Genomic DNA, 24,687 nt, shown 5'->3' with positions numbered 1-24,687 from the left:
ACTTCATTTTAAATTTTGATATATTTATCCTGAAGTTTGCTATATTTAATCCTTTAGTTTCATTAATCGAATATCTTGGTGATTGAACTGGGAGTTTATTAAATAATGAAATATAATGCATCAAAAAATCATATTCATGTTATGGAGTGCAATGTGAGGATATATGCCTAAAACGGAAGTAAGTTATGAAGATCTTGTTCACGACACATGAGCACAAACGTTTCGAATAATTATTTTGAATTTTTATTAAAAGCAAATGAACTCTGGAAATTATAAAACTTGCCATGGTATTATGATTTCATGCACGGACACTAGGGTAAAAATTTGGGAAAGTTTTGCACAAGACTTCACGAAAGATGTTAGAAATCGGAACATCTCTATAGAGGTTCCGTATATTAAAACTAAGTCTTTACCATTTGAACTCATAGTTTGCAACGAAATGCCAGTTGACTTTCAAATTTTTTCTATTTGCAAAACAGCACTTAGTTGATTTCATGCCAAGTTTTGGTTAATTTTTGGATCAGTTTGCTAATTACCAATTTATTTTGCAACTAAATAATCTCATGTGATATATATTGACTTTGAGCTAAAAGTGCATGAAATAATGATTTGTATTACATAAAACCAGAACTGATTAATTTTGGCAAAGAATCAAAGACACATTGTGAAAGGGACAAAATGTGACAAACATAATTTACAAACATGAACTTATTGGAAAAATATTGGAACCAAAAATAAAAAAGATCTCGTGGGTTTGCCGTGTGCTAGATCGGGGCCACACGGTAAAAAGGGAAGCTACCACTCATCCAAATCGAGCCCGCGCCGGCCGCAAAAATGGAAGCTTCCCGACCACACGCGCGCCTCGTCCCGACAGCACCACCCCGCGCTCGCCGCGCCACCCCGCCGCGCCGCCGCCGCACCTCCCTGCCGCGGGGACGCCGCCGCCCGAGCCCGAGCCCGAGGCTCGCCGCGCCGCTCCCCGTGGGTACACCGCCGCCCGAGCACGCCTTCGCCCGAGGGGACGCCGCCGGCCGCGGGCACGCCGCCACCGCCCGAGCCCGCCTCCGCCCGAGGCTCGCCGCGCGCCCTCGGCGCCGCCGCTCGCCGGGCTCGGTCAGCGCCGCCGAGACGTGGCCCCACCGCAAGCCGAGTCCCGGCCATCCTCCACCCCGGCAGCCCCGGCCGACGTCCTCCCGCCTCAACCCCGCCGGTCCTGGCCGCCCTCCACCCTGGCAGCCCCGACCGACCTCCTCCCGCCTCAACCCCGCCGGCCCCGGCCACACTGCACCCCCGGCGCCTGCTGACCTCCTTCCGCCTCTACGCTGGTGATTGATTGTGGCATATTTTGTCAATTCATTGCAATTGATGCAAATGTATATGGATAATATAGCTGTATTTTTCTATTTGCATGAAATGTAGCGTCGCAGTACGTATACGCCATCTTGTTGAGCTGTGCCGCCTGCACCGCCATCTTGCAGGACCGAGCACCGCCACCTAGTTCCCGTCGCCGGCCTCCGCTGCAAGGTGAGGCATACAAGACTCCGCTTTTCGTATCGCATGTTCGTATATCACATAACCTAGTTAGGCGTCTCCCGTTCGAAATAGATACGGATGGAAATATGCAGAACTTTGCATATATACGACCGTATCTATTTCGAATTGTCCACATTTTTTGGACAGCCCGAGGATGCGTAGATGGGGTTAGTTTTCATGGTCTCCTCTCATTCGAGACAGAGTATCGGCATTATTTTCCCATCGTTCTCCGGATACACAATCTCCCTTCCGGGACTTGTATTTGGAGAACAGCGGGGAAATGCTGCCGAAATTCTGTCCCAGATCGGAGTAGATCATGGAAATCGACTCCAGCTACGCATCTTCGGGTGGGATTAGAACCTATCTGAACCTAGTAGAAAGTTTAGATATCATGTAGATGCAAAAATTATCTTGTATATTATATTACTCGTTGATATGATAGATTATGGACGACTGTGTGTGGATGTACTCCAGTTGGAAACAAGAGGGGGACTTGACCTTGGAATGGATTCAGAAGACCGAGACTTTCTTGGATCGAGCATTTTCAAAGGTTAAAGGAGGCTCATGCACTTAGTGTCCCTGCACCAAATGTGGAAACACGCGTCGACAGAGACGGGAAGACATGACACAACATCTTTGTAATTATAGATTTACGAGAGACTATACCCGGTTGACCTACCATGGTGAAGTCAATCGTATGAGAAACGAGATCGTTAGGCAATGCATTGAAGATCATGATGCTGATGCCGGGGTAGGAGATATGTTAGATGACTTTCATGAAGCACACTTCGAGAGAGAACGTAGGGAGGAGGAGCCAGAGCCAACCGCGAAGGCGTACTATGACATGTTGACTGCAGCACAAGAACCCCTTCATGGGCATACCAAGGTTTCACAATTGGATGCCATTGCCGTGTGTAATGACCATGGCACACGGCAAATTTACCATTCTTTGCCGTGTGCCAAACCAGGGAAGCACACGGCAAAGGACTTTGCCACATCATCGTAGCGATCGTGCCCAAAAGTTTACCGTGGGTTAGGTTCGGCACACGGCAAAGGCTTTGCCGTGTGCTCGAAATATTGCACACGGCAAAGGCTGCCTTTGCCGATGGCTGTTTGCCGTGTGCCCTTTGCCGTGTGCGGCCCACGGCAAAACCTTTGCCGTGGGTTTTTCGGGCTTTGCCGTGGGTTTTGGGCACACGGCGAATAAGGCGTCTCCCGTAGTGATAGATTCGAGAAATCATTTAGGCGAACCATTACCATCCAATGCAATTATGAACTTTTCATCCAATTTATTTCAATAGTTGGATCCTGATCTGAAAGTATTGGCACAGCAGTATTTCTCATTTCTCAACCCTTGGATATATATATATATTTGTGCCATGATAGTGCTGAAACTGGAACCTCACGTGGTTTGCTTTTAGAAAGATCCTGGGAAAATAAATCAGAAGATAAATAAAAAAACCTAAACAGTGATAGTACATTTTAACTTGATGTCCCATAGAAACAAGCTAATACCAAGACTAGCTCCACTCTGTTCTCATGGCATATCCACGACTTACTTGATGACGTAGTGTTGTCATGACATCTAGAACCTTGTTGACGATCGACCCTAATATACATCCTTCACCTCACAGACTAGAATTTGCATTTGGTTAATTAATTTATAGAAATTTCCAAACTTATTTGGTGTATAGAATTTGCGCTACTTGTACCATTTCATTTTGTGATGAGGTACTAAGAGAAGACGCCCCTAAGCAGGGAACGGTGTCCGCAAATGTAATCGTTCAGGTTTTCACCTTGACCTCCAATGATCCCACCAAAAGCCGAGCTAAGATGCATGAGACGGCCGATGTCGCCACCCACGCCACCATGTTTCCATTTGACGCCTCCGTTAGGTCGCCATCAGCCACATCACCATATTGTCTCTGACGAACAATGATCCCACCGGCCACACCACCACGACGCTGCTGACGCATCACTGCAGGCAGCACTAATCGCTGGAAAGGGAATCCGCACACAGATGGAGAAGGCCCGCAGGGCTTGTGCCGAGCTGGCAGGCGCCACCGAACCACGAGGTGCGGGACAATCGCAAAAGCCCCAGCTTGCGCCTCTGCAGAGACTTGTGCCGAGCCCGCGTTATACGAGGGCCGCGTTTGGCGCCAGCGCGTGAGTAGAGCCACCAAGAGCTGCCGCACAATGAGGTGTGTAGCACCCGCATGAGCTACCGCCACCGTCGCCTCCACCTAGGCCCCTGCCGCCTGCTTGTCGACCACTCACCGTATGAGCTGGATATGTACAGTGACACCGAGGACGATAGGCTCACCATGGGGACTCTCTGGTACGCTCGTCAGGTACGGAAATAACTGCTACTCGTACTATTCTGTTGCTTTGTTTGATCGGTTGACACCTGAAGACATCGTGTGGGAGCCCTACTCCGAGTTGGCTATAAACACTCGTGCACCGATCGGGATATCTTCGGTTTGTTTTCAGGACCAGGCCTTTTGGATGATAACTACAGCGTTGGTGTACGACGTTTACATCGAGGCTCACTGCCCGGACAGAGTCAGGAGACAGTTCGGTCAAAGGCAGTTGTATCCTGTGCCGTCAGCATTGGATCGGGTCGAACGCCATGACCACAGGTAACAATTCATATACTATTTCAGTGACTATGCATTGTATAGTTAACTAATCATATTTAACTAAATTGTTTTCAATATTTAGTTTATCGAGGACTGGGCAACCCTTCTCCAACATGTGGGTGACAAGGGTGCAGCCTTGGGTCGATGGCTGGGACCAGGCAGAGGATGTCATTTCAACCAACACAGGCACCACCACGACCTTTCGGTAAACATATAGTCGATATCTTAATTTCAATTAATTGTGGTATGAAGTCTAATTCCTTTTGTATTGACATATAGGATCACAACAGTTATATGATGCGGGACCTTCTTCGTATTACCCTACGGCGACAGTAGAAGGAACGCAAGGTAAATACCTAATCCTTAGCCCGAATTTATCATGTTCTTCTTATTTATATGAATATTTTCAATAATTTGAACGGTTTACAGGATCGCACCACCAGCTTCCTGATATGGGTCATTCATCGTATCCACCACCAATAGGTACTTATGATGCATATGTACCCAAATATATGACTTATAAGATGATGATTAAAATATCTTAATTGCTACTGTATAAGGCCCACACAGGATACCTTTGAGGCGAACTTCGAATATTGGAGTCGGTTATTTTCTACACCTAACCCGCAGGCCGATCCTACCTTCCAGACACCTGTGCCCACCGGACGTCCAGGTAGAGACGTAGGGCCTCCAGAGCGACACACCTACTCTACAGACCACGTCCACGCTCAGCGTAAAAGAGGTCGAAATGGCCGGGTGGCCGGGGTGGTTAGGAGGTGCTTCTATCGGTTTCTGTATTTTTGTTATGGACATGTCATCATGTTATACTTATTTCGTTCTCATACATCACCTATTTCGTTCTCATTTGCGTATGTGTGTGAATTGCTACCTTATACTTTTCATATTCATGTTCTTTACTAATGGTTTTTTTCTTTATACATATCTAAAACACAGCTAATGGATACTGCAATTTTAAAACACAGCTAATGGGTACTGCAATTTTGCGGGGAGCCTGCCGCCCCCCTGCCGGGCGGCCGGCCCCCTGCCGCCCAGTGGAGTGGCGGCAGGGGGCCTGCCGCCCGGCAGGGGGGCGGCAGGCTCCCGCCAAGGGCTTCCGCGCAAATAAATTTTTTTTAATTTACATATAAGTCTCTGCCGCCCCGCTGCTGGGCGGCAGGCCCCCTGCCGCCCCCCTGCCGGGCGGTAGGGGTACAAAACTGTAAATTGTGAAATTGAAAATATATTTCTGTAAAAAATGTTTTCGAAAAATATAAAAATAAAAAAGGCGCCAGCCGCGCTCCCGTGCACGCGGAGCCGCCAGGCACTGCTGCATCGCAATGCACGGAGCCCACTCAGTATAAGAATGGGCCAGGTCCACCCCCATGGCCTCAAGGCCAACTACTGAGGTCATGGGCCGACCCGAATCAATGTTTTGCCTACGGGCCTTGATGCCCAATGGGCATCACGGTTGGCCCAAGTAAACCTATACATACGTAATCATTTCAGGCATCATTATACAATAAATATCTCCACAATTGGCAAATATTATTACAGTTATAAATCTTCAAAGTTAAAGGTCATTGCAGAAACAACAAAGATCAATTCTTTTTTCTTTGTAAAGTTTGCTGCTATATAACCGCACTAGATGTTACTGCATCGTTGTTGCTATGTTATTACAGTTAAAGAAAATATCAAAAAGTTTTTTCTGTTGGATTAAAACAAACCACAACAGATCTGAGAGGAAGAAACAAGAAATCCTAGCTACAGAAAAAGAACAGTCAAGCCTTGGCTTGATAAAGCCAGTACGGGCACTTGAGATTCAGGATTGGAACGGCGGACGAGCACTCGTGTTCAAGCAAGCATGGAGACTAACGAAGATACATCGTGTGGGAAAGGAAAGAGAGATGAGAAGCTTATCGGAGGGGGGATCCGCCGGATGGGAGGGCGAGCTGCCAAGTCGCCGCTGCTGAGGGGAGGACGGCGTGCCCGCCGCTACCTGCTCACTCGCCTCCGTGCCAAAGCGGAGGAGCCTAGCGGCACACTTGTGGATTGGGTCGCGTGGGGGAAGTGTCATGCCACGGGTCGACCCTATCGACCCATCGGGTCAACAGGTGTCGGCTCTAAATGGACCGTTACTCATTTGAGGCCGACCCAGTGGTCCATTGGCCTTGCTATTGTGGGTTGGGCAAGCGACCCAATGGGTCGACCCGGCCCATTCTCATCTTGACGGAGCCCTCGCTCAAGCCACCTCCGATGCTGATACCGCCTCCGATTGAGCTCGGCTGTCTCGACACAGCCCCCACTAGAATAGGCCGGGAACAGCAAGCAGACTGCAGATCTGGTCGCTGCCTCACCCACCCCTAGTTTTCGTAGGTACAAATGCTATTCGTAGTGGCGGGTAACGCGACTGCTCCTGATAACCCAATTCTAGGGGTGGGTCACCTCCTCACCTACCCCTATAAATGCATTTACAAGGACGGGTCACCTCCTCACCTGATCCTGATGTGGAGTCTTTCGAATGTTCTCTTTATGTGATACCGACGCGTATTTGCTATTTTGTTAGTTACAATGATCCGCGCGGTCGACAATAACGAAGTGCCGACTGGTACGTTCTAGGTGGAGTTTGTAATGAATTATCAGCGGCGGATCAACTGCTACAATAATCGCGCTCAGCGAGCCAGCAGTGAGTTCAAATCGATCAGATTCACCGAGCTGCCACTAACTAAGATCCAACCAACATCCAAACGGAAGGCATAGAGATGCAGCAGCTGCTAAGATTCATCAAGGACAAAATAGTCGCAGGCGTACCTGATCCACCGAGTGGTAATCGTCTGCAATTCGCAAGTACCGGTGGCGCCGGGCAGCGGCAGGGGCCTGGTATGCCGGGGCCAGGCTGCAACGTGGCATAGTAGCCCACGCTCGGTCCTGATCGTAGTAGCCTTCATACTACGTGGATCGGGCGATGCAGGCAACAGCCAGGGGTGGAGCGGCGGTGCGGACGGGCGATGCCAGGGGTGGCGCCGAGGTGACGCCAGCAATGCCGGGGCGGAGCGGCGGCGAAGATGGAGCAGCGGCGGGGAGGGAGCGGCGACGTGGAGGTTGCAGATCAGCGACGCCGGGGGCGGTGCGGACGGCGCGGATTGGCGACACCGGGGTGGCGCAGCGGCCGGCGCAGACGGCAGCCGAGCACCGAGCGAGGGAGGGGAGGGGAGGGAGGGGGGGCGAAGTTTTTTTTTGATCAAGACAGGAGAGAACAACGTACAAAGGGGGAGGAGCGACATACGAAGGGGGTGGGGGGGGCGGACGAAATGAAATGAGGGATGAACGATAAAAAGTTCCTCTTAGCCCTTTTTAGTAGTAGAGATACATGCTTTATACATTGACAGATAAATAGCAAAAGTCATATGTATTACTCCTTTTTAGTAGTAGAGATACATGCTGTCACAACCCGAAAAAAAAAAAGAGAAAAGAAAATCAAAATCCCGTCGGGCCCCACCTGTCAGCCACCCTTTTCCCTTCCCCTGCTCTGTTCCGCGCCGCGCCGCACGCGTCGTCGCCGCCGGCCTTCCTCGGGCCACGTGCCGGCCATCCTCGCGCGCCGTACCCAACCGTCCCTCCTCTCATCGCCTCAAGACCCCGCCCCGACCGGCCTCGCCCCCCAACCCTAACCCTAGCCCTTCCCCTCCACCACCGGCGCCGCCCCGAGCTCTGCTCGCCGCCCGCCGCCGCGATTCACCGCCCACGGTGAGCGCCGCCTCGATCCCTCGCACGGGAAGCTTCGTCTACCCCTCCTTGACCCATTCCCCATCTCATCCGGCCCTTTCCCCTCCTCTGCAGGGCCGCCGCCGCGCCGGTTCGCCGCGCCGCCGCCCCTGTTCGTCGCGCTGCCGGTCCGCCGCCGCTCCTCGCCCGCACCGCCGCTGGTGAGCCTCGCCGCCGTCCCCTCCACGCCGTGCGCACCTTCCCCGGCCCGCTCTGGCCTTGCTTTGCCGCGCTGCCTCGCGCCGCCGCCGCCGTCGCCGCGCGTGCGCGCGCGCGTCGCGCCGCGCGCGTGCCGTGGCCGCGCTCCCGGGCGGGTCAAGGCCGCTGGCCTCGCCTTGACCCAGCCTGGTGGGCACTGGCCAGTGGGCCCGGCCTGTCGGCCTCTGGGCTGGCCAGGCTCGGTGTAAGGATCGATGGACCAAGAGGGGGGGTGAATTGGGCCTTTTTCAAATTCTAAAGCAAGGTAAAGCAACCTTAACCTATGCAATACTAGTAGGGCACCAATTCACCAACCGGATAACTAAGCTACCTACACAAGCTAAGAGAGATAAAAACAAAGTAAAGCCTAGCAAGGTAGAGCTAAGTTATGATCTCTAAGTCAAGCACATGAGTAAATTGCATGAAGGAAAATGCTTGAATAAAAGGAATGGACAAGAGACAACCGGATTTTTTCCCGTGGTATCGATGTGTTGGCACACACCCCTAATCCACGTTGTGACACTCTCAAAGAGTCTTGTCACCTCCCAAGTCACCGAGACGAGGGCGCTCACTAAGAGTCTCCGTTCACCATCCCGGCGTGGTGGAGATCAAGCCACGTACAATCTTCTTCTCCGGGCTCCCACAATCCTTGGCAAGCTCCGCGAGAAACACCTCGATCACCAAGATCGCCTAGGTGATGCCAATCACCAAGAGTAACAAGCTAAGGCCTTCACTTGAGCAAGAACCGATCACCAAGAACGGATGCACACTAGCTTCTCTCTACTCAAGTCCTTAATCTTGCTTCTTGATTGATTGAATGCACAAGTATGTGAATGATGAAGCTCAAGGTGGCTCTTGACTATGGTATGAGTGTTTGGATGTTGCCTGGTGTCAAGAGTGGGCGAAATGACCCATTGGAGGGGTATATATAGGCAGCTCACACAAATAGAGTCGTTGGAGAAAAGCTGCCAGAAAACTGCGTAGCGCCGGTTAATCCGACGTACCCCCCATTGTCATCGTCGGTTTAACCGGTGAATGTAAACTGCCTCTTCTGAAAACTAGCCGTTACAACTGGGGCAGATTAACCGACGTAGCATCGGTTTAACCGGTGAGTGTAGTTGTCCACTGAACCACTGAAAAACCAAGTCTCTGGACAACTGCACCGACGTTAACTCAAACCTATCGTCGGTTTAACCGGTGAGTACAACTTTTGAATTCCTCTGAAAAAACCATCTCACTGGTCAATTGCACCGACGTCTTGATTCAAACAGCGTCGGTTAATCCGGTGAATAGAACTTGAATTGCCCTGGAAAAACCAACTCTGGACTAATGCACCGACGTTAAATTCAAACACGTCGGTTTAACCGGTGTATTGAATTTGTCCAGACTCTGCTGACTTCGTTTAACCGACGTATAGAAAATTGAGAGCGTCGGTTAAACCGGTGTATAGACTTTTTCTGATTTTGTCTTTTCTGATTTGAGTCTTGAATGAAATCCAAATATTCTTGAGATATAGTTTGAGAACCACTTATTTGAACTTCTAGAAACCTGAGTGACCATAGTGTGCATCCATTTTCAAATGACCATGTCCATGCTCAAGTTACTAAGCCTTAACCCCTCTTAATAGTGCGATCACTACAAAACTATAAAACCTATACTAACCTAAGTGTCCTTCTCAACCTTGTGACACTTAGGACTAGAAAGATCCTTAGCCTTGACATATATAAGTTGAAAACCGAGATCGCCTTTTAGAATAACCGAAATTGAGGGGCCTCTTTTGACATATGACCAAATGAGCGATAATGATCTATTAAGCTGCACAAACTCATTAGTCACAATAATGGTTGTCATTAATCACCGAAACATACCTTGAGGGCCTAGATGCTTACAATCTCCCCCTTTTTGGTGATTGATGACAACACAAACATAAATAACGAGAGAGCGAGAAAGATAAAACAGGATAAACACAAGCAAACTCGAAAAGAAGGACCAAAGAGCTCAACGGCTCAAACGAAATCCATAGATATGTCTCAAAGAACGGCATACTCAAGCGACAAAAGTACATATCCATGAATTAACACCAAATGTGATACAAAGAATCAAAGTCCTGATAACTACGAGCTCTCTCTAGCTCTACCCTCCCCCTAACTCTGGTGCTCCCCCTAACACCTCTCCCCCTTTGGCATCAAAGCACCAAAAGGCGAGCTACGGGTCGTGCTGTCGTGGTACGGCGACGAAGCGGTCCGGGTCGTCGTCGTCGGACGGAGAACTCTCACCCTCGGTGACAGACGGAAGCTGCTGGTCTGGGTCTGAGCTCACTGGGGGAGTAACTGTCGTGGAGGCTCTCGTGCTGGCACTGCCTGGTAGAGGATCCGTAGAAGTCGTAACCGGGTCAGCAGAAGAAGTATCAATCTCTGAAGAGGTGACTGCTGAGGCTGCCGGCTGCGTCGACTGTGGAAGCAGGGACTCCTCTACTGCTCCTCCCCCTGAAGGTGCTGCCTGAAGTGAGGAGGGGAGGGCGACCGACTGAACCGCTGGCGGTGAGTCCTGAAAGAGTGTGGTCGCCGGCAGTGGTGAAAAGAGCGGACGACCGGCAGACCCAAAGAGTGCTGACATCGAGAATGTGGTCTCCGGTGTCGCTGAGGTAGCTGGAGCTGCAGTAGGAGCTGGAGGAGGAGGAGCTGGTGTGACGGCAAGCTGAGGTGCTCCAACACCCTGAAGGCCTGACTGTCCTGGCTGCTGCGGGGCGAGTCCGGTGTGAGAGTAAAGCTGTGAGATCATCCCGAACATCGCCATCATGCCCTGCTGCATCTGCTGGAACTGAGCGTCTGTCCTCTGTGAAACTCTGTCAATGAGGCCGACAAAACGCTCCTCTGTCGCTGCCCGCTCTCGGGCGGCCTCTCTCTGTATAGCAGCAATCTGGGCCTCATGGGCTCTCCTGGCCTCCTCCTGAGCAAGCCTGTCCTCTCTCTGCTGGGTCACGAGCTGCTGTAGTAGTGAAGTGAGCTCGGACGGCTGAGTCACCTGAGACTCAGAGACTGTAGCAGCTGCTGGTGACTCTGGAGCTGGCTCTCTAGACCCCCCTGCCTCGTGGTCGTGACTAGCTGGGGCTGCTGCAGGGAAGTACTCTACGTCCTCGGAGGAGTCTGACTCAAGCTCAGACCAGTGTATCTCATCATCTCCCCCGGGAAGCTGTGCCTCTGCTGCTAGGAGTGCCTCATCCTCCTCTGCCACTCGTGCCTGAACCTCCGGTGACAGTTGAGCCATCGCTGCTCTATCTGCGTGTCTACCCCTCCTCCTGTCCTGTGGAGCTGTGGGCCGGTAGACAGGGAACCTGGGAGCCTCGTCGTGACGGTAAGGAGCACTGATGGGTGACTCTGCTGGCACTATCATAGAGCAAATGTAACTGATCTAGTGCGCATAGGGAAACTGTCGCACCACACCCATCCCGTCTGTGATCACATCCTCTATCTCAGCCAGAATAAAGTCAACTATGTCAAACGGCTCGTGAGTGAGGATGTGTAGAAGCAGGAGCTGCTGCAGTCCCGTAAACCCCTCTGGGTAGCCACTCCTCGGTAGCAAAGTCCTCCGGAGGGCCATGTGTACTGCGTAAGCCTCTGGGGTCAGCAAGCTCGGCACTCTGGCGTAAGAGGCTGGGAACGGCTGGCGGAAGCACTGAGTGATCGCCTCGTGAGAAGGAGCAATCCCGCCAACCATCGCCCTGCGGGGTGGATCTGAGTCCCCGTAAACCCTCTCGTGCAGCGAGACGTCGACCAGGTCAACTCCAAGAATACCAGCAATGGTCGCCCTCGACAAACCAAAGTCCTGCCCTCCAAACATGAAGTGTACAGCTCTGCGCTCGGGGGCTATCCAAGCTGTAGCGTAGAACACTCTGACCCAGTCCTCGATATAACGGTTCTGCTCCATCTCTAGCAGTCTAGGCAGACCTCTGAAGTGAGCAAAGTGTGCTCTCACATCTGCTCCCCCTGCGGCTGTCCTCAGTGAGACCCAGTCAAGAACCCTGTGCTGAAAGATCCGGTGGCCCCGCCTCTGGTAGGTCTCGTAGAAACTGGCCTGTAGCAAAGTCCAGAACCTCCTGTCGACTCTGCTGTCTCGGGTCACCGGGAACCAGACCTCCTCGTCAACACTCCACCTGAGCCTCTTGACCTTGGCCGCATTGGCTCGGGTCAAGTTCTGGAGCAGCACACCTGGCTCCAGACGCACAACAGTGTCCATACGGAACACTGCGCGCTCGGCCTCTAGGGCCTCGGCTCTACGAGCTGCTGCTGCTGCAGCTGTGGACCTGCGAGGCTCCTGTGGCTGGTGACCTCCTCGCGTCCTCGGTCCAGTGCGACGCTCGGTCGCTGGTGAAGTCTCTGCTGCTGGGGATGTCTGCCGAGTGCGGCCAGACCGTCGTAGAGTCGGTGACTCCTGTGTGCTCTGCCCCTGAGACTGCTCGGACTCCTCTGCCTCTGTATCTGAATCTGCAGCTGTATCTGACTGATCCGACTCTGCTGCTGCTGCTGTCGCGGCTCTGGTGGCCCTGGCACCTCTCACTCTGCCCATGCCCCTGCCTCTGCCTCTGCCTCTGGGGTCCTCCCTGATCTGGAACGGACGAGCGCGGCCTGATGCCTGCTCCTCGGCGGCCTTGGCCACCATCTCGGCCTTCTCGGCCTCCTTCTCTGCACGAGTCCGCTTGCGAGCGGGCTTCTCGACCACAACTTCCTTACCCTTCCTCTTCTCGCGACCCATCTTCGACTGACGGTGTGCGGAACACGAACGCGGCGCGAAAGAAACAGCTCAGGCAAAACGTCGAGCACCTGGCGAGCACTGGGTGAAAAGGTGCTGCGGATGTGGCTGCGGCGCGGGGCTGCGGCTCTGAGCACGAGGATGGCGTGGAGTACGGCGGCGCTTGGCGAGGGAGACTCGTGCGGCGGTGAGGGCGAAAAGCAAGCGGCGGCGGCGGCGAGCGCAGGCGGCGGCGCAGGCGCGCACGGGCGGCGCTGGGCGAGCGCGAGGGCGCGGCGGCGGCGGCTTGACGTGCAGGCGAGCGGCGGCGAGTGGTGGCGGCGTGGGCGCACGGCGGCGGTGTGAAGAGACGGCGGCGGCGAGAAGGGAAGGCGGCGGCGGCTCGAGATGAATGCGGGCGAAACAGAGGAAAGAGAGGCGGCGGCTCGAGCACGACTCAAATATGACAGGTGGGACCCGCGATTTTCCTTTACACCGGTTGATCCGACGCGTAGGGTTTGAACGCCGGTTGATTGCGTCGGTGTAGTTCACCCGAGGCTCTACCAGATCTGTTTTTGAACGCCGGTTGAACCGATGCTGTCAAAAATGAACTCGTCGGTTGATTGATCAAAGCACCGGTTGATTGCTAGGTCTGTTTTGCATTTATGATCACCGGTTGATCCGATGATGTGACTTTTGTATACGCCGGTTGAACGCCTGAAACTTGACTGAGCTGAGACAAACTTTAGTAACGCCGGTTGAACCGATGATGATGCTCCATTGAACGTCGGTTTAACCGGTGAAGCCAAAAACCACACTCAGCTCACTCTTCTATGCTAAGTCCAATAAACTTATAAAATTCAAATAAACTCAAGTTAATGGACTTGCATAGGCGACTTTACCCCTCAAAATAAATAGGATAGCACACTTGCTTAAATAAATTTCTTTTTAAACACAAGGAAAAGCCGCAAGAGAGACAAAGCGCCAAATAAAATGTATGAGCCATGTCATAGGAATATTGAAGATAGAAAGCTTCAAACTCATCATGACATTGCTCACTAGGCAATAACGCACCTAACACTTTGCTCTTTTCACTTTTCATGAATTAAGATCTTGTATATGAAAACAAGTCTCATTTTCATCAAGTGATCTCCTTTGTGACCCTTACGCATGCAATGATGGTGCAAACTACAACCACATGCGAAAGTATAATAAACATGAAGTGCACACCTATATGACAAGAAATGCATAACAAGAAATTAAGATCTACTTGTCAAGTTTGAACCCACGGGAAGCTTCTTCATGATGAGCCTTTCTACAAGCCTAGAGGAAAACAAGTGGACCACCACCTCTAGCTAAACCCTTGCTCATCACTATCTTACCATGGTTAGACAAGTGTCCTATATGTATGCATTTTTCTATATGACATGGCAACTTACATGACGTTTGCCGCATCTAACACATTGAGCTCATTTCTTAGCCTAACAAAGGTACTCTCGTCTAGAGGTTTTGTGAATATATCCGCCAATTGCTCCTCGGATCTCACACCTTGAAGGGAAATGTCCCCCTTGGCTTCGTGATCACGCAAGAAGTGATGGCGAATATCAATGTGCTTTGTGCGAGAGTGTTGAACTGGATTCTTGGCAATTTTTACGGCACTTTCATTGTCACAAAGGAGTGGGATCCTATCTAGTTTCACACCAAAGTCCAAAAGGGTTTGCTTCATATATAGGATTTGGGCACAACATGCACCGGCCGCTATATATTCCGCTTCCGCGGTGGACAAAGCCACGGAATTTTGCTTCTTACTCGACCAAGAAACTAGAGAACGCCCAAGCAAGTGGCAACCCCCGGAGGTACTCTTGCGATCCACACGGCTTCCGGCAAAATCCGAATCCGAGTATCCCAAGAGATCTAAACTAGCGCCTTTGGGGTACCACAAGCCTATGCTAGGAGTGTGCTTGAGATACCGAAGGATCCTATTCACAGCCGAAAGGTGTGACTCCTTTGGGTTAGCTTGAAAGCGGGCACACAAGCACACACTAAACATTATATCGGGCCTAGATGCGGTAAGGTAAAGCAAAGACCCTATCATAGAACGATAGAGGGATTGATCAATCGGTTTACCGTCCACATCCAAGTCGAGATGCCCATTGGTTGCCATGGGTGTCTTGATTGGCTTGCACTCATCCATCTTGAACTTCTTCAAGATATCTTTGGTATACTTTTCTTGATGGATGAATGTCCCTTCCTTCATTTGTTTGACTTGAAAACCAAGGAAGAAGGTCAATTCGCCAATCATGGACATCTCGAATTCCCTAGACATCATGGTAGCAAACTCATGGCTTAGCAAATCATTAGTTGAGCCAAAGATAATATCGTCAACATAAATTTGACAAATGAAAAGATCCCCGTTGACGTCTTTTGTGAACAACGTGGTGTCCACCCTCCCGATCTTGAAGCCTTGCATGATTAGGAAGTCACGAAGCCTCTCATACCAAGCCCTTGGAGCTTGTTTGAGCCCATAGAGTGCCTTGTGCAACCTATAAACATGGTTAGGATTCCTCGGATCTTCAAACCCGGGAGGTTGCTCAACATAAACAAGTTCGTTAATAACGCCATTTAAGAATGCACTTTTCACATCCATTTGATACAACTTAATGTTATGATGTGAAGAGTAAGCAAGAAGGATACGGATAGCTTCAAGTCTTGCGACCGGAGCAAAGGTTTCACCAAAATCCAAACCTTCGACTTGAGAAAACCCTTTTGCCACAAGTCTTGCTTTGTTGCGTATCACCACCCCATGTTCATCTTGCTTGTTCCGAAAGACCCACTTGGTGCCGATGATGTTCTTGTCTTTTGGAGGAGCTTCGAGGACCCAAACTTCATTGCGGGTGAAGTTGTTCAACTCATCTTGCATGGCCATCACCCAATCCGAGTCCTCAAGCGCTTCCTCTATGCTAGTGGGTTCAATACAAGAAACAAACGAGTGATGTTCGCAAAATGAAGCATGCTTAGAGCGAGTTCTTACTCCCTTTGATGGACTACCAATGATTTGACCAATTGGATGATCCTTGGAGATGCGACCATGCTTCACTAGCGGTACTTGCGTGGATGCTTGTTGGGGTGGATCATGTGTGACTTGTACTTGTTGTGGAACACTTTGCTCTTCTTGTTCTTGAACTTGGGGTGTTGGCGTTGGCACATCTTCTTGAGGTTGTGTATCATCTTTTTCTTGATCTTCATCCACTTGGGGCGCCGTGGAGGTGCTTGGTGTAGATGAGGAAGGTCCTCCCCCTTGATCATTGTCTTCATGCACCTCTTCCGGCTTGATATCCCCAATGGACATATTCTTCAAAGCTTCATCAATCTCCTCATCACCTACATTCTCATAGCCAACAACCTCCTCTTGGGAGCCATTAGATTCATCAAACTCCACATCACATGTTTCTTCAACTAACCCAGAGGTTTGATTGAATACTCTATATGCTTTGGAGTTTGATGCATAACCAAGAAAGAAACCTTCATCACATCTACTTTCAAACTTACCGAGCCTTTTCTTCTTATAGATGAAGCATTTGCAACCAAAGACTCGAAAGTATGATATATTTGGTTTCTTCCCGGTGATGAGCTCATATGGAGTTTTCTTGAGGAGTCGGTGAGGATATACTCGGTTGGATGCATGACACGCCGTGTTGATTGCTTCCGCCCAAAACTTCTCGGACGTGCCATAATCATCCAACATTGCTCTAGCTAGGGTGATGAGAGTCTTGTTCTTTCTTTCCACCACTCCATTTTGTTGAGGCGTGTAGGTGGCGGAAAACTCATGCTTGATGCCCTCTTCATCGCACCATTCTTCAATCTTCATGTTCTTGAATTCGGTGCCGTTGTCACTCCGGATCTTCACAATTGGGGAGTTGTACTCCCTTTGAGCTCTTCTTGCAAATGTCTTGAAGAGTTCCGGAGTTTCACCCTTATCGCCTAGAAACATAACCCAAGTGTAACGTGAAAAATCATCAACAATTACTAGGCAATAGAGGTTACCACCAATGCTCTTGTATGTAGTTGGACCAAAGAGGTCCATGTGTAGTAGCTCGAGTGGCTTGGAGGTAGACAACATCGTCTTGATGGGATGATGTGTTGCAACTTGCTTCCCGGCTTGACATGCTTTACATAGCTTGTTCTTGTCAAAGGTGACGTCCTTCAAGCCGGTGATCATCCCTCTCTTGTGGGCTTTCTTGAGGTTGCTCATGCCAATATGAGCAATTCTTCTATGCCAAAGCCACCCAAGAGAAGACTTGGTGAAGAGGCATGTCATGGTGCTTGTTTGCTTTGAGGAGAAATCCACCAAGTAAATATTGCCATGCCTAAACCCCGTGAATACCAATGACTTGTCTTTTTCATGAGTTACTACAACACCATTCTTGTCAAAGGCACACGTTAGTCCAAGATCACACAATTGAGCAATTGAAATAAGATTAAAACTAAGTGCTTCTACAAACAAAACATTAGAAATAGATAAATCTTTAGAGATTGCTATTCTACCCAAACCTAAAACTTTTCCCCTTGAGTTATCACCATAGGTGACATGTTCATGATCGCCGGGGTCTTCAAGGGAGGTGAACATGCTATCATTGCCGGTCATATGTTGAGAGCAACCGCTATCAAGTACCCAATGTTTTCCACCGGCTTTGTAGTTCACCTACACACATGAGAATTCACTTTTGAGTTTTAGGAACCCAAACAAGCTTTGGGCCTTGCACATGTGTGACAAGAGCTTTTGGGACCCAAAGTTGCTTGGGGAGCTTCTTCTTTGACTCCTTAGTGAGTTTGCCAATGAATTTGGCCTTCACCTTACCCTTCACCTTACTCAAGAGAAAATGGTTATTTTGAAATATTGAAGAGTAATTCTTGGGTAATTTAGGAAGAGGACGTGATGGTAAAGTGCACTCCCTAGTGTGGTGCCCGGTGACTTGGCAATGTTGGCAATATGATCCAACTTCCTTGATGAAGCTAATCTTGATCTCCGGAGAAGGAGTAGTGGCTATGTTTGGCTCCGGAAATGAACCAAGACCTCTCTTGCCATAGTCACGGGCATTGTTGAAGAGAATCTCTTTGTGGATGTATTCTCCTCTTGAGAGTTTCTCCACACTACTCTTGAGGCTTGCAACTTGATCCATCAATTCCTTTTCCCTAGAAGGTGCAAGCTCGGACAAAGCATTAGTAGCATTTGCATTAATGAGTAGGTCATCACATGAAGTAGAAGCATTGACCTTCTCAATAGTTTCATGAGCAAAGTTCTCAAGACTTGGGTCAATTGCTTCATAGGCAAATTCAAGTTCTTGATACTTGTGAGCCAACTCCCTATGCTCTTGTTTAAGCTTTTTGTGGCTCTCTTCAACTTGCTTAGCAAGTACAAGTGACTCATTGTGCTTTTTGAGCAAGTCATTGTACTTGCCAAGCAAATCGGAGTGGGCAAGCTCTAACTTTGCACGAGTGCTCTCAAGAATCTTGACTTTGCCCTTTTCCCTCTTGATGACGGATGTATACTCATTAATGAGGTTAGCAAACTCATTAGGGTCAAGCTCATCATCACTATCATCTTCACTCTCACATACCTTAGAGTTACCTTTGGCCATGAGGCACATTGGAGGTGGAGGTAGTGATGGTTCTTCATTTGTGAGGGCGATGGTGACTATGTCTTCTTCATCACTTGAATCTTCGCTTGATGAGACATCGGTCACCCACTCTTGTTTTTCCACCAAGAAGCTTCTCTTGGTGTGCCCTTTCTTCTTTGGGAAGAGCTTGGTCTTCTTGTCATGGCTCTTTTTCTTCCCAAGTCTCTTGTTTTTGTTCTTTCTTTCTTCTTCTTCATCATCGCTTGAATCATGGCGATGCTTGCTCTTGTGATCCTTGTTTCTTTTGTCCGGCTTGGGGCAATTTGGACGGATGTGACCTTTTTCTCCACAATTGTAGCAAATTTTGTTCTTGACATCCATTGGCCGGAACATTCCCTTCTTAGAGTCAAAGTTGAACCCCTTCTTGTTGATCTTGTCATTCAAGCGGGTGAACTTTCTCATCATAAGAGCAAGCTCTCCATCATCTTCAACATCGGATGAGCTTTCATGATGATCATCTTCTTCATTGCTTGAGCTAGAATCTTGCTTGATCATCTTGAGCTTGCGGGCTTTGTTTGCCTTGGTCTTTAGAGCAATTGATTTGCTTGAAGTTGGCTCTTCGGACATACCAAGGATACTCATCTCATGAGCGCGAATTTCGCCCACAAGTTCTCCTACTTCCATTGTGTCAAGATTCTCCTTTTGAAGCATAGCATTGATGATGTTATACTTGGGCTTCGGGAGGAGCATGAGAATCTTGCGATTGATGGAGGCACTGTCAATTTTGGATATTTCAAGTGCATTAATGTCCTTGACAATGACATTCAAGCGAGAGTACATATCATTGCAATTTTCATGAGCTAGCATTTTAAAAGAATCATACTTAGCTCTAAACAAGTGATATTTTTGTTCACGGACTTTTGTGGAGCCTTCATGAATTTCAATTAGTTCTTTCCATATATCACTTGCTAAGTCCATGCCATTAACTCTAGCAAAGACTTCCTCACTAATGGCTTCGAAAATTGCATTTCTAGCCTTAGCATTCCATTTTAATTGTTCGGTGGTGGGAGTTCCGGTGAACCCGGTCTTAGTCGCCAACCATACTTCGGGGGCAATCGCATCAAGGTATGCGGCCATGCGAACTTTCCAATAGGCAAAGTTCTTGCCCTCGAAGTGAGGCGGCGAACCACCCATCTTGGCCATAGCTCTAGGCGGTGAAGCCTAATGATCCAAATGAGCAACGAGGCTCTGATACCAATTGTAAGGATCGATGGACCAAGAGGGGGGGTGAATTGGGCCTTTTTCAAATTCTAAAGCAAGGTAAAGCAACCTTAACCTATGCAATACTAGTAGGGCACCAATTCACCAACCGGATAACTAAGCTACCTACACAAGCTAAGAGAGATAAAAACAAAGTAAAGCCTAGCAAGGTAGAGCTAAGTTATGATCTCTAAGTCAAGCACATGAGTAAATTGCATGAAGGAAAATGCTTGAATAAAAGGAATGGACAAGAGACAACCGGATTTTTTCCCGTGGTATCGATGTGTTGGCACACACCCCTAATCCACGTTGTGACACTCTCAAAGAGTCTTGTCACCTCCCAAGTCACCGAGACGAGGGCGCTCACTAAGAGTCTCCGTTCACCATCCCGGCGTGGTGGAGATCAAGCCACGTACAATCTTCTTCTCCGGGCTCCCACAATCCTTGGCAAGCTCCGCGAGAAACACCTCGATCACCAAGATCGCCTAGGTGATGCCAATCACCAAGAGTAACAAGCTAAGGCCTTCACTTGAGCAAGAACCGATCACCAAGAACGGATGCACACTAGCTTCTCTCTACTCAAGTCCTTAATCTTGCTTCTTGATTGATTGAATGCACAAGTATGTGAATGATGAAGCTCAAGGTGGCTCTTGACTATGGTATGAGTGTTTGGATGTTGCCTGGTGTCAAGAGTGGGCGAAATGACCCATTGGAGGGGTATATATAGGCAGCTCACACAAATAGAGTCGTTGGAGAAAAGCTGCCAGAAAACTGCGTAGCGCCGGTTAATCCGACGTACCCCCCATTGTCATCGTCGGTTTAACCGGTGAATGTAAACTGCCTCTTCTGAAAACTAGCCGTTACAACTGGGGCAGATTAACCGACGTAGCATCGGTTTAACCGGTGAGTGTAGTTGTCCACTGAACCACTGAAAAACCAAGTCTCTGGACAACTGCACCGACGTTAACTCAAACCTATCGTCGGTTTAACCGGTGAGTACAACTTTTGAATTCCTCTGAAAAAACCATCTCACTGGTCAATTGCACCGACGTCTTGATTCAAACAGCGTCGGTTAATCCGGTGAATAGAACTTGAATTGCCCTGGAAAAACCAACTCTGGACTAATGCACCGACGTTAAATTCAAACACGTCGGTTTAACCGGTGTATTGAATTTGTCCAGACTCTGCTGACTTCGTTTAACCGACGTATAGAAAATTGAGAGCGTCGGTTAAACCGGTGTATAGACTTTTTCTGATTTTGTCTTTTCTGATTTGAGTCTTGAATGAAATCCAAATATTCTTGAGATATAGTTTGAGAACCACTTATTTGAACTTCTAGAAACCTGAGTGACCATAGTGTGCATCCATTTTCAAATGACCATGTCCATGCTCAAGTTACTAAGCCTTAACCCCTCTTAATAGTGCGATCACTACAAAACTATAAAACCTATACTAACCTAAGTGTCCTTCTCAACCTTGTGACACTTAGGACTAGAAAGATCCTTAGCCTTGACATATATAAGTTGAAAACCGAGATCGCCTTTTAGAATAACCGAAATTGAGGGGCCTCTTTTGACATATGACCAAATGAGCGATAATGATCTATTAAGCTGCACAAACTCATTAGTCACAATAATGGTTGTCATTAATCACCGAAACATACCTTGAGGGCCTAGATGCTTACACTCGGGTACACCTAGCAATTTCGCTAGGGTTTCTTAGGTTCCATTTAAGCAGCAACCTTGTAAAATCCCTAGAAATTCATGTATAGCTCCAAAAATCATGAAACTTGTTTTGTTGAGTTCCTCTAGCTGAGATCTACTTAGGAAAAATATTGTTTTGCATGTTACTTTGTTGTAAATTTATTTATAGTTTTATCTTGCAAAAGTGAGTTTATTGCTTATTTATTTGTGTACTGCTAGAAAAATGCCAAACCAAATTTTGTTAGACTCCTTGTGAGGTGTAGTTTTCAGTGGTGCAGCTTGTTCACTTGATTCCTTGCTGTTGGTTAGGGTTTCATTTCGATTTCATGCTTGCTGTCCAAAATATGGTTTAATATAGAACTTTTTGCTGGAAAGTGAGAAATTAGTAAAACCAGTTTTGTTAGCCTTGTGTTTCTACCTAGTTTCCATGATATTTTTCTTGGATTTGTTTAGTTAAGTTTGCATGCCTTTTCTGTTTTGTCTTGCTTAGAGTAGCTGAAAATTGATCTATTTATGGTTATTTATAGGAAAATGCTTTTGCTGCAAAACCAATTTTCATGAGTTCTTTGTTATGTGCTCTGCATGCTCAAGCTCCACGTCCTATGTGGATTGTGCGTCACCCTCAACCTCCTCAAGGACAAGCTCCTAGGCCGGTCAGTGCTTATTGGAACAACCCAGGTGTGACCGCAAAGGGTCCGTGCTTCAATTGTGGTGGCTTAGGCCACATCTCTAGGGACTACCGGATTTGGTATTATTTTGAATGAATGACGTGTCGGTTATTCGTGTCTCTAGATGTGGGATAACACGTGGCACGCTCTACGGCAAGCACGTGTTAACTCTCATCTGGGTGATAATGACCGGCGGTTCGTTTAAAATAGTATCAAATTGGGCGGTTCTCACACATGCTTTATACATTGACAGATAAATAGCAAAAGTCATATGTATTACTTCGAAAAGAGATACAACACATCATCCTCCATATTCATAGGATATTTATATTCTCACTTCATGCATCTGCAGCCTTCTGCTGCACATTTGCTGCGGCCACCATATCATCCTCCTCGCTGACGCACGCACCATGCGCGACGTCGTAGGTGGCGTGCAGGCCGACGAGCACGTAGTAGACCAGCATGACGGCGGTGCAGATGCCGAAGCGGACGAAGGCTTCCTTGCCGAGCGAGCCCATGAGGAAGACGTTCGTGGCGATGGAGAGAGACGGCAGCCATGGAACCAGCGGCACGCCCCACACCTTGGGCGTCCGAGCCATCGGCACCAGAAGTTGGATGCCGAGCGTGCCGGCCGCCCACGCCGGCACCAGCACGGCGTAGCCCTGCCACCTCCTGGTGGGAGACGACGTGCCCCAGCACACCGCGATGCCGATCGACGAGCCGATGATGAGCAGCAGCGACGCCGCGAGCCACAGCGAGTGCGTCCGGGTCGTCACGCCCCGCACGTAGTACCTCCGCACCAGGAGCGCGGTGGCCATCATCACGAAGATGAAGAGCGTGCTGGCGGAGAGCAGGCTGGAGAGCACCTTGAGGCTGGAGAAGAAGGCGACGCCGGCGCTGGCGGCGGCGACGAGCGCGGTGGCGTGCACGGGGGTGCCGGTCCTGGGGTGCACGAGCGCGAACACGGGCGGGATGATGTGGCTCCGCGCGATGTGCGTCGTGTACCGCGCCTTGCCCAGCACCCCCACGAGCAGGACGGTGGTCATCCCCTTGAGCGCGCCCAGCGCCACCACGTACTGCGCCCACCGCATCCCCACGCTGCCGAACGCGGCCGAGTACGCCGCGCTCCGGTCGATCGCCGTGTACGGCTGCATCATGCTCAGCGCCAGCGCCATCAGGCAGTAGATGGTCGTGATCGCGGACATGGAGCCCAGCAGGCCCAGCGGGATATCCCGCGACGGGTTCCTGGTCTCTTCCGCCATGGTGGCGATGTTGTCGAAGCCGCCGTACGCGAAGTACACGATCGCCGCCGCCCGGAACACGCCCGGCACGCCGTACGGAAGGAACGGGGTCAGGTTCCCCGGCTTCGCGTGGAGGAACCCGGCGACGATGACGAACGCGATGACGAGCACGTGGACGGCGGACGCGACCCAGTTGACGCGGGAGGTGCCCTTGGAGCTGAGCATGGCCAGGGCCGCGGTGACCGCGATCACCGCCACCGCGATGGGGTCCAGCTCGTTGTACCCCTCCGCGAGGGACGTGTGGATCCGCAGCGCGCTCGCCGGCTTGTTGATGAGAGACGCCAGGTACGACGTCCAGGCGCGCGCCACGGCCGCCTTGCCGATGATGCTCTCGAGGATGAGGTTCGCGGCAGCGACGAAGGCCGCGACGTCGCCGAGCTCGACGCGGATGTAGGCGAAGGAGCCGCCGGCCACGGGGATCTCGACGGCGAACTCGGTGTAGCAGAAGACGGAGAGCATGGCGGAGAGGCCGGAGGCGACGTAGGAAAGCACGATGGCGGGGCCGGCGTGGTCGCGCGCCTCCTGGCCGGTGAGCACGAAGATGCCGGCGCCGATGACGGAGCCGAAGCCGAACCACGTGAGGTCCCACCACGTGAGGCAGCGGCGCATCTCGTTCTCGCTGCGCCGGCGCAGCGCGCCGAGCTCGGCGGCGTCCGTGGAGCGGCCGGCGAAGCGGTCGCGGAGGCGCGCCGGTGTCGCCCCCAGTGCCGCGCGGTAGGCGGCCCAGTTCGCAAAGGACGGCTCCGGGAAGAAGTCGTCCTTGCGCCACCGCCAGTAGCCCCTCGCTCCCGCGGACTCCTCCGGTGATGCCGTTTCCACGGGCGCCATGGCCGCAGAGTGCGGTGTGGAGATGGATTATGAGTGTGTGCCAACAGGCTACTTGTTCAGTCTCACGGGTTCGCTTTCGCTTTCGCTTGGACTCTTGCGCTTGGACTCTGGAATCATTGGGCCACTGCAATGCGAGGGATCTTGCCAGAAACAGTGGCTCGATGGATAGGATAGCTCTTCGTCTGAAGCGAAAACACACAAGCAAGACAAAGACAGAGACGAAGTGGTAACTGCTGACTTTGGTGGCGCGCGCGTGCGTCGGGCGTCGGCACGAGCCGGGAGTCCACGCTTGGGTCCAGCGTTCCGGTTCGCTTTGGACCATCACGATGTTGTTGATGGCCACAATGTTGATGGTGATGCCCGCCGTGGGCGTGCTGACGGGAATGGCCGCACAGCCGGATTACTCATGCGTCTGCCGTCGTCGGAGATTTGTTTTTGAGAAAAGTAAT

General features: G+C 50.3%; 1 protein-coding gene across 1 annotated transcript; it reads right to left on the bottom strand.

Annotated features, from left to right (window-relative positions):
- Positions 1-22,363: 22,363 nt before the first annotated feature.
- Positions 22,364-24,346, bottom strand: LOC120692724 (cationic amino acid transporter 5-like). Its single transcript, XM_039976108.1, has one exon. The coding sequence runs from the start codon at positions 24,236-24,238 to the stop codon at positions 22,448-22,450; it is 1,791 nt and encodes a 596-aa protein (XP_039832042.1). The 5' UTR covers positions 24,239-24,346; the 3' UTR covers positions 22,364-22,447.
- Between the last annotated feature and the right edge of the window lie 341 nt (positions 24,347-24,687).

This window comes from Panicum virgatum, chromosome 9N, assembly GCF_016808335.1.
Source record: "Panicum virgatum strain AP13 chromosome 9N, P.virgatum_v5, whole genome shotgun sequence".
Taxonomy (NCBI): Eukaryota; Viridiplantae; Streptophyta; class Magnoliopsida; order Poales; family Poaceae; genus Panicum; species Panicum virgatum.
The sequence above is the reverse complement of the archived record's forward strand: the minus strand, read 5'-3'. Positions and strand labels throughout refer to the sequence as shown.

Excerpts from the sequence above, each read along its gene's own strand:
- LOC120692724 (XM_039976108.1), bottom strand. The coding sequence starts at position 24,238 with ATGGCGCCCGTGGAAACGGCATCACCGGAGGAGTCCGCGGGAGCGAGG.